This window comes from Myiozetetes cayanensis, unplaced genomic scaffold, assembly GCF_022539395.1.
Source record: "Myiozetetes cayanensis isolate MyiCay16 unplaced genomic scaffold, myiCay2020 scf1, whole genome shotgun sequence".
Lineage (NCBI taxonomy): Eukaryota > Metazoa > Chordata > Aves > Passeriformes > Tyrannidae > Myiozetetes > Myiozetetes cayanensis.
Genome location: NW_026086604.1, coordinates 125,470,187 through 125,480,441, shown reverse-complemented (window position 1 = coordinate 125,480,441; position 10,255 = coordinate 125,470,187). Strand labels below are relative to the sequence as shown.

The 10,255-nt window shown below is 44.8% G+C and overlaps 1 protein-coding gene across 4 annotated transcripts in view; it reads left to right on the top strand.

Moving 5' to 3' along the window:
* The first annotated feature begins 5,449 nt into the window (after positions 1–5,449).
* The window catches only part of GLCCI1 (glucocorticoid induced 1), a 53,441-nt gene continuing 48,635 nt past the window's right edge, over positions 5,450–10,255 (top strand). For all 4 annotated transcript variants that reach the window (XM_050309021.1, XM_050309002.1, XM_050309011.1 and 1 more), the window contains exon 1: positions 5,450–6,356. In XM_050309021.1, coding sequence (XP_050164978.1) covers positions 5,921–6,356 — 436 coding nt within the window. In that variant the 5' untranslated portion in view covers positions 5,450–5,920. The remainder of the gene's footprint in view (positions 6,357–10,255) is intronic.

Genomic DNA, 10,255 nt, shown 5'->3' with positions numbered 1-10,255 from the left:
TAAATATCATATAAATCAAAGTACTATACAGTACATTTGTTCTTTCCTAACATCCTTGGCAAGGTAACCGCTTGCATGAAATGGTACTTTTCCTTTCTTTTATTATACTGGTATGACTGGTAATGGATATAACAATATAAATATATTCAAATTGCTACTGGTATTTGCTTCCTGTTTATACTTTTTCCATTCAAGGTATTACTGCTGTACATAATATACAGTACCTAAGATACTTTGAAAACATAATTTGTTTCCTCACAGATGGTTCTATGATATAGCATCAGAGTGGCTTTAGGAGGAATTATTTTTATTACGTCTGTGCAACATGAAGTGTTGCATTATTTGGCTATTATTATTGATATTTTACAGGTAAGAGACTGGCAACAGAAATTAAGGTAAAGAAATGCTAGAAGTGTCCATTACGCTTGACATGGCAGGTTATTGGAATACCAACCATTTTACACTGTTTCAGTCAGCTTCCCTTTGATGTATAGCAACCTCACATACTTGTCAACAGGTGTTCTTATACCAATTGCCTAAAAATGGAAAAAAGGGAAAACAAATCTGCAAATCCTCTCAGCAACTCCCATGAAAGAAGTTGGGCTGTGCCAACTTGATTTTTTTCCCAGATGATGAACTGGGGAAGGGAGATGGAGATGGTGATTATGTCAAGTAACCAACCTCAAAGTAGTAATGTAGGGCAGAGTTGCTGGCTGGAGAAAACTCAGCTAGTCACAAGGTACAGTCTGACATGGTTAACTTGTAGCTAAAGGAAAGTGTTGAATAGAATTACCTGTACCAATGAATAGAAAGAAAAACTTGAGACTGAATGCAGAGCCTGGAAAGGCTTGGTGATTTTAGCTGTGAGTTGAATGTTTGCCTTTATGTTAGAGCAGATGCCTAAGGAATACATAGTTCAAAAGTCCCTAGTGGTTGGCCTATTTTCGTGAAGCAGAGAAGAGGATGTACCAGTAGGTCTGATTCCAGATGAGATAAGACTTTGTTATAACAAAGGTAACGTTAATGGGCAGATTCTGCTTTAAGTGAGTTATTCAATACCACAAAAAGGCTTCTGACAGATAGAAAAAAAAAAAAGACAATTATCCAGAAAGTATTCAGTTTTCTTAAGGGAAAATCTTATGGTTCTTATTCTGTAGTTTCCTGGCTTGTTCATTATGCAGTCCTTACTCACAGCGACAATCCTATGCACTGAATGAAATACAGTAACAATAGCATTTGACTAAAAAGACAGTACTATAATACCTTCTGGCTAAAATTTGATGCTAAACTTAATTCTGAAATTTTCCAGTTTGTGAGTAGTCATAAATACTAAATTTGACCTAGTATAAATACTGGTGGACCATAGGTCTAACAGCCCTTTACTTAATCCCTTATCCCCATATCCAGGAAAACAAAGACACAAGGAAAGGAAATCTAACACTTGACCTCATGTTTGGCCCTAAATTGGATGATAACAATGTTAAGGTAAGTCCTCAGTAGTGGATTTCCTTTTATTGTTGGAAGATAACTTGAGCATGTAGAGACTTGAAAGTCATCATGAGTTGGAAGTCCCTTCCCTAATGAGTGTCAACAAAGCCAGCAGTGGAGATACTGACATTGTATCAGCAGCCCTGGGAAATTCGAGGGCCCAATGGCAAGGTAAATCCCAAGAGGCTTGGGGATAGAGAGTGCTCGGCTGATCTGAGTAGATCATATCTGTGCCACTGACCATTTGGGAGCTGTGACAAGATGAAGTGGGGATGATGAAGGCAGTGAAACCTTGTAGTAAAAATAATTCCATATATATATTATATGTATATTTCCCATTCCTGGCTTATTCTAGCTAGAACTTTGTTTAAAGGCAAAAGAGGCCAAAAACTAAACCAACACCCCCACAGCTTGAGCCAGGTATTTTCTAGGAAAACATGTCACTCTTGCTTCAATGGACCTGCTCAGCTCCAGATAGCAGGAGTGTTTCACATGGGCTCTTACTACAGGTGGTGTTCCAATTCATGCCTAGGGATGCTGCAAGTCCACAGAGCTAAGCATGTTTTAGCCTCAGTTTTATCATTTAAGTGCTGCAGCTTGAGTTATTTGGGGTTGTTCTAGTCTTCGGCTACAGATAATGCTTTCTGGTCATCATCTCCTTCAGAATATAACAGTTGATGTAAGTACTTCTTGTTATTTCTCTCTTCCCAAATATAATATTTGCACTTGTATATTCATTGCAAATAAGTAAAACACAGGGAATAGATCTGAACATATGTGAAGATCAATGCACCTATTCTCATTACTATCTCTGTGTTTAGGTGCTATGTGCATACTTCAGAGATGGTCACAAAGGACTTGATTCTAAATGGAGTGGGCACAGGACAGCAAAGAAAACATAGAGATAAGAGAGGAATAAAAATAAAGAAACAAGCAGGTAGATACACTAGGAACAGAGTATTGATGGCCTTATGACCTGGTAAATGCCTAGAAACAAAAGCTATGTCCAGATTTTAAGAGGTTTTCCTCTCTAAAACCTGGAAGTAGGAACAAAATAAAGATTAGGATTGCACAGTTTCTAGTGACTGCTTGAAACGTCTCGGTTTCTATGGCTCATGGCACTCAAATAAACCTGTTTCTGACCTTGAGAGGTGAGCCTATTATCAATTGATAATAGTAGAAGAGATGTGTGTAGTTTTGCTTCACACTTGCCTGTCGCTGCCCCTCTCCCTGAGTTCACTCCCTGGCTCTCACGCTCTTGCTGTGATGTATAATTTCCACTGTTCTCAGGATGCCTCTCCCAGAAGCTTTGTTAACAATGTCTCTGTCTCCCAGAAGGATTTAAGATTCAGAAATACCCGTTACCTCCAGTATAAACTCCCTGAAGCGCATACCAGATGACAAGGTAGTTTCTTAGAATGGAAAAGAGAAGCAAGAAATGCCTTTTATAAGGCTTTTGAAAAGTTGTCTCAGGGTATTTAAAGCAAACATGGGTTTTTGAAAGACATGAAGACTCTGATAGGAGCTCAGTTTTTGCTTCACTTTCCCTGTAATATCTTCTGAATATTACAGAGCAATGGTATTCCCTAAGGGAAGTACTCTGAAGCCTAGATGAAAAACATACTGAAAAATTCAGCAGTTGGCAATCCACTTTAAAACAAGTAAGAATACTTTCTTCATCTTTTCTGAAATCACTGTTTCCTGGGCACATGGCACTGTGTTGTTATACTATGTATGCTAACTCCAATTAAGAAAGAATGAGGATGGAAATAACTTTTGGGGAGCAAAGTCTCCCCTGTACAGCTGTTGATGTGTCTGGTAACCGTTTGACTGGAAACAGCCTCAGTTGATCTTTTCTTCTCCAGTTGCTTTGAAGGCAGGTGAAATGTTGGTTCAGTTTGGACTGTAAGGCTGTGATGTGGTGGGGTGTATGTGTTCTTGTTTTGGGGATTTTCTTTGTGTCAGACATTTACCTTGTCTTTATGCATCTGTTCTTCCTGCTCAAATACCTCACTTCTTTGATGGGCAAGAACATGATGGAAACTGCAAAATTTAGGCATTGTAAAACAGTTTCTAAACTGATAAATTCAAGAGTTGAACTAGTTCATCTCTATTTTATTCTGATGTGATCCTGAGCACTGGCAATAGCCAGAACATATCAGCTATTGTCTTAGTCAGAGATGCACCTTCTCTCTCAACTGACACCGAATGATTTTTGGTCTATAAGACATTACTGGATTGGCAATGTTAGCTGACAGAGTTACAGACAGAGGAAAATGTGCTTACCGTTTAAAACACCACTGAAGTCAGTGTGGGCAGAGGGCTACTACAGGTGAATGCTTTCCAGCCATTTTGATCCCAGAGCATTGAAGCAGAAAAAATAAACTAGATGCACTTCATAGCTGTGATTAAGCACAGTGTAAAATCCTTGGGGAAAAAAGTCTCCACAGCCCAGTTATACAAACAAATTTGGCTCATGCTACCAGAAAACAAAAAGACCGGACTAATGGAAAAATACATGGTTGCTGATTTTTCTTAAAATTAATTTGTACGAGTGGCTTTGTTGACTGAGCACATGTTCATGTGGATGTGGGGTGTATTATTCCAACCCTTTCTGTAACATAACCGCGGTGACTGCGTCACATGGTGCTAGTGCAAACAAAGTCTCGCTAACAGCCCATGAATAGAAGCATTTTCCGAGAATACAGTTTCTCGCTGGGACTATTGACTGGTTCCTGTGCTACCAAGGGATAAGGATAGCTATGGACAGCTTTGGAAGTAAGTGTAGTAACCTGAAATGTGCAAGACCATTATGAGTGTTTGTTATATAATAAAAAAGAGTACAAGGGTTATAGTTAATTCTGTGACACTTTTATTAGATTGGAAGGCAGTAGATAATATAGCATAATATAGCTTGTTAAACACCAGCTATTTTAAATTCTATCTATATTCCATGTCCTTTTTGTTCTCTTAATGCCTGCACTTTGAATCTGAGAGGCCATCACACTGAGCAGACTTCCTCCACATAGCAAGACTCCCTGCATTTTCCTTCACCTCCATTAGCATCCTATTTGCATCAGATCCAACATAAACACTGCTTTCTTGATGGACTCAGCTCAACTTATCTTTCTGATCTCACAGACATTTATTTTCTTAGCTATTAAGCTACTCATCCTAACCTTTATTTTCTCTCATTGTCTTGTGTTATCAATTCATCTTGTAGGAGCTCTTTCTCCTAGAACAAAAGCACTTAAATATTACTGTGAAATTCTTTGTTTTCCTCTTGACATTCTCTGAGAACTGTTTTTGGATGTACATTAGGAAAAAAATAACTCCATATACATTTATAGGAAATTATGAAACTATACTTTAGACTTTGAAGAACATCTTGATCTTCTAACAAAAGTAAAAATATTGTAAAGGCTTCATGGGTGTGAATAAACTTTGTTGCAGGAAATTTTGGCTGTTTCTCAGCCTTCGCTGCACGGGAGAGGAGTGAACGAGGAGAGACAGAAAGTCCTCTGGGAATACGGGCAGTGCAAGACTCGGTGCAGAGCACTGGCTCTCTTTAGTCAGTGTCAAGTCGGCATCGCCATGAAGTCCACTGTGAACTCAGAGGCGCATCCTGGCACCTCGGGGGCTGCTGTGCCCCGTGCCCCCGACGGGCGGTGCACCCAACCATGCCCTGCCCGGCTCCGGGCCCGTCCCCGCCCCTCCCGCGGCCGCCACATCCCACTTCCCACAGCCCGCCCCCACCGCCGCCGGCCACGCCCCCTGCACCGCCGCCCCGCCCCCGCCGCGCTCTGCCGCGCTCTCATTGGCTAAGCCGATAAGAGCGACAGGGCCACTGGCCAATGGAGCCTGCGCTAGTGCCCCTGTGGCGCCCAATGGGCGCGCGCGCCCGCCGCCCCTGCCCATCGCGGCCGGGCGCCGGGGCTGCGCGCTGCCATTCGGAGGGCGGGCGGCGCGGCGAGCGGATGGTGGTGGTTGCGGCTGCCGGGCGCCGGCGGGGGCAGGAGCTGGAGCTGGCTGGGAGCGCCTCCCCCCCTCCCCATCCTCCCTCCTCGGGCAGCGTACACCCTCGTCGCGCCCCGCCGGTGACCACCCTGAGCCGGCAGCGCTGTACGATGTGAGCGGCCGCTGGGCTCGGCAGCGCCCCCGGTGCTCTCGACGCTGGGGCGGGCAGCGATGGCCAGAGCCTGGCGTGGGAGCAGCAGCCGCCGTCGCCGATAGGAAGCGCCGGGGGCAGCTGGGCAGGCGGCGCGGAGACTCCCTCGGGCCGTGCAGCGCTTGTCCCGCCCCGCCCCCTCTCTCCTTCCCCCCCTTCCTCCTCCTCTCCCCGCGGCCGGTGCATGCGGGGCGCCGGAGGCCGAGCTCGGGTTCCCCGCAGCCGCCGGAGCGAGTGACCCGCGGGGTCCTGCGCATCCCCGCCATGTCCTCGTCCAGCTCCTCCCAAACCCCCCCGTCCCACCACCAGCCCCCGCCGCAGAGGATGAGGCGCGGCGCCGCTGGGTCCCCCACTGCCGGTGGCGGCACGGCCGGGGGCCCCGGTAACGGCGCTGGGGGAGGCGCGGCGGGGACCAGCCGGCTGCTCCAGCCCATCCGAGCGACCGTCCCGTACCAGCTCTTGCGGGGCAACCAGCACAGCCCGACCCGGTGCCCCTCCGCCTCGGTGGGCAGCGGCACGGGGCCGGGGGGTCGCGGCGGGGGCAGCCCCCCTCCGCCGCCCAGCGCGACGCCGCCGCTGGCAGCGGGCGGAGTGGAGCCGGGCAGGGTGAAGGGCAGGCAGCGGCGCTCGCCGGAGAGCGGCGGCAGCAGGAGGAGCAGCTCACCTGAGAGACGGAGCCCCAGCTCCCCGGTGTACAGAGGTAAAGCACCGGGACAAAGCCAGTCCCGCTCCCCTGCCCCCGGGGCTTTGCTGCCTGCTGTGGGGCTGCGTCCTGCACCTTCCCCGGGCCAGAGGGGGTGGGAGACCGGGGAACTCCCGGCCTGGCCGGAATAGCCCATCTGGAGCACTGGGGAGCGAGGGTGAGCCCTAAAACACTCCCCCGTCGCCACACACACCCGGGTCAGGTGTCGTGCCTGCGCTTGCCCTACCAGAAGTGCAGCCGAACGGAGGAAAAAACATTTCGTCCCGTCGTCCTCCCCCGAGGTGGGGGGGAGACGCCCCCTGAAATGTCATCCTCTGTCTCGGCCGAGGTGGAGATCCTGCTTGGGAAGAACGCCCCGTGCTCCCATCCGCGCGGCCTCGGGAGGAGCGGAGCCGGGGCAAGCCCCGGGGGTCCCTCTGCGACGGCTCCCACCGCCCAGCCCGGCCCCTCCGGGGGGAGCATCGGGGCACTCCTACGACGGTGCTCCCCCTCCTTTGTACCCTTGAACTCGGGCCCTGGCTGCGGAGGTGTGTAGTAAAGGAACGAGCCTAAAAGTAACCCGCTTCCCTGTCTACAGCTGTAACTATTTAGTAAGGGTGTTAATGGGTTAGATTTATATCTGGGGTGTCACAACCGAGTTCCAAAGTGTGTGTTAAAACCAAGCCTCAAACGCTCTTCCTTTCTGCAGAGCTCAGTTTCTTAGACTTGCATTTTTGTAGCATCTTAGGTTAAAAGATAGGATGTTTTCAAGCACAGACTCCAAAACAAGGAAATACCCATATTGAGATGCTTAAAAACAAATAACAGTCTCCTTGTGATATTTAATACTGAATCCTTGAAATTGTAAAAAAATCCCAACCAAATAAAACCCAACTCCCAAACCAAACAAACCAACCTCCAGTGCAGCCAAAACAGGCCTGTAAAGTTTAAAATGTAAAACTGATTCCCAGCAAGTCCAACTTAACCTGCGTCAGGTTGTCTATTAAATTATTGAATGTGTTAAAGTAGCAGTGGCCATCTTACCTCCCTCCCTCCTTCCCCCATCACTTTAGCAGTTGAATGAATTGGACTAAATGCACTTTTCATGTTATCCTATTGTAACTATCAGGTATCTCACATCATCTCTATCTGGGAACGTTTTATATGGTTCCATAGCGCTCACTTTTTCTGTCCCTTCCATAAGTCTTACTGTGTGTTTCACTTCTGTGTCAAATTGTGGTCTGTGTTGGGTGCCAACATGTGTTGTAGCAGTGGAATCTTACCTTCTCCCCAATTGCCCCCTTCAGTTTTTATGTGTAGTAAAACCTTACTATCTGTAGTATTTGTAACTCAGGCAGATCTATCGTCAGAACAGTCCTAGGACAGGGGCAGTGTTTTGCAAATGAGCAAAATGTCAGTGCCAGTTTGGCATAGAGTTAATTTGCCTTGTGCATCTGTTTATGCAGATGACCAAATCGATTGTGTTATAGTCTGAACAGAGATACTTTGAAATTTATTTTTGAAAAAGATCATCTATTTACGCAGAAGTTTTGCATGCTTGAAAATAGAACTGAGCTTCAGTGGTTTTACTTTATTCAAGCTCTATTTAAAATGTTAGAGATCATAGTTTTTTTGGCTGTATGGAGCATTAAATGTAGATTTCCTTTTTTCCTTCTTAAACCTTTGGAAAATGCTAATGGAAAACTAGAAAAAACTCAAAAAAGTCAGTGCATATGAGTAGTGATGGTGCCAATGATGAACATTCTGAATTATTTAATTATGGGTACCCAGAGGAAAACATTGTAGTGGTGCAGTGTATAAAGTGTACGCTTAAGGTATATTGAAGAGGGAGGAATGTGGGCAGTTAACCTGCAAACAAGGAAAAATACTGCAAAGCTGTGAAGTATTTCATTACTGCACATGAATTTTTTTGTTGGGGGGAACTTTTTAATTTTAGAAAGTGGTTTCAGTCTTCTCCATCTGTGGGCTATTTTAGCCTTAATAAATCAGATTGTAAATTAGTACTGAATGACTTTTCTGTCACTCAACTTGTTTGAGCTTGCCTCCCCATGAACCTCGTTAGCAGCACACATAGCTTGATTCGGTTTAGTAGGTGCAGTGTACAAAATCCTAAATGGTCCTTCAAGAAGTGCACCCTGTAATCTGTATGCGCTGCAAGGAATTCGTTCCCCCTCCTCCAGGTCAAGCCAGCTGCTGCTGCAGGAGCTGACATCCTCTAGCAAATCCTGAATGAATGAATGAAAACAACGTGATCGCCCTAATAATGACCACAATTGCACACGTCAACAGCTTTATTTTACCGAAATACAGGCACCATTTTCTAGAGGGCAGGGTAATAAGATACTCTATTTCTTCGGTCTTGGGAATGAAAAAAGATTTCCAACCCCCAGCCCTCTCTGCCCCCAAAACCTAGAGCTGTTTTTACACAATTTGGAATATAGTTGCATGCCATGGGGCAGTATTTTGTCTTTGTTTCCCTGTGTGTTCCTTAGCATTTCAGTACATGATGTTTGGTACTAAAAACATTACTTATAGTCTATGTGGTGATAGTAGTATATAGAAAATTGATTGCTGGAGTACTGCTGCAGTAATAATGGAGGACTTGAAAAAAATTCAAAAATGTTCTGTTTTCAGACATGGTCCATCTTGCTGTGGCTTGTTAAACAATGTGCTACTCCAGCTATTTATAGTTGTTATCAGTATGCAAGTCTTGGGGAAGCGGCTTGATTAAGTTTTTTTTGTCAGTTTTTCAAAGCCATTTCCCACTGCTGTAAAATGTGAGCTTAGGCTCTAGGTTTAATCCTGTTGTTTTTCTCACCAGTGCAGGAGATGTTTGTCTTTGGCTCTGCAGTCTGACTTGGATTGTTTCACGAATATGCTCGTTCTGGAGACTGCTTACGATTCTGATGGATAGATGTTGTTTTCTTCTTAAGACACCTGCCCCTTTCCTACCTTCTTTCAGCCTTTCCCATTATAGATTCTTTGAACTGACTATTCTACTAAGCCATTTTGTTGTGGATATTTTAGTGATTTGCCAGAGGTTCTTTTTATAAAGGAGATTGCTGTGAAAACACTCCAGCTTTGAGCCTCTACAGGTCACTGCAACTACCATTACAGGCACTGACATCACCACTAGATGAATGAAAGCAGCATGTTCTGTTTTTCCTCCCATCATCATCTTTTTCTTTCCTTTCTTTCTACTATGCTGTAAATGTTTTTGTTCTGCAGCAACACCCTGTGTATTTAGAATGTAAACATTTAATAATTTGATGATACTTCCTTTAAGAAAATTTGGGGATTTTTAGTTAGGAAACCATCAATGCCAGTATTAGTATTTGGTTAGTATTGATACTGAATGGGTGAGAAATCACGAATGCTATATGCTGTTTTCAGGATGCTAAAAAAAAAGGAAGAAGATGGGGAAAAACCTTCTGATACCATAGAATAAACCTGCTATGTGCAAGTCTACTCCTTTCCTCTTTCTTGAAACATGTTTATTCCTTACTAGTAGATCTATTTTTTTTTTAATAGTGTGTGTTCATGTTTTGGAGAGTTGACAGTGGAAAAAGTGTCTGGTTGAATGTAACAACACATGGTTTTCTAAGAGGGAATATATCTGATAGATCTCTGAGTGCATAACAGAATCAACAGAATTTGAAGGTCTGGTTTATGACAAAGGACATGCCAGTAATAATCAAAAAAAGCCAAACCCTTGGACATGTCAAACAGAACTTATTACTTGCTTGTGGATGTGTCTTTTAAAGAAAAAAAGCAAGTTGTTTTCTTTCTTGCCTTACCTGGATAAAATCAGTAGTTTCTGTTGTTATGTAAAGTAGCTTGTATAAATATGAGAGTGGGTTTCCTGTTAGGTTGGGGCTTTTTTCACATTGTGTGAA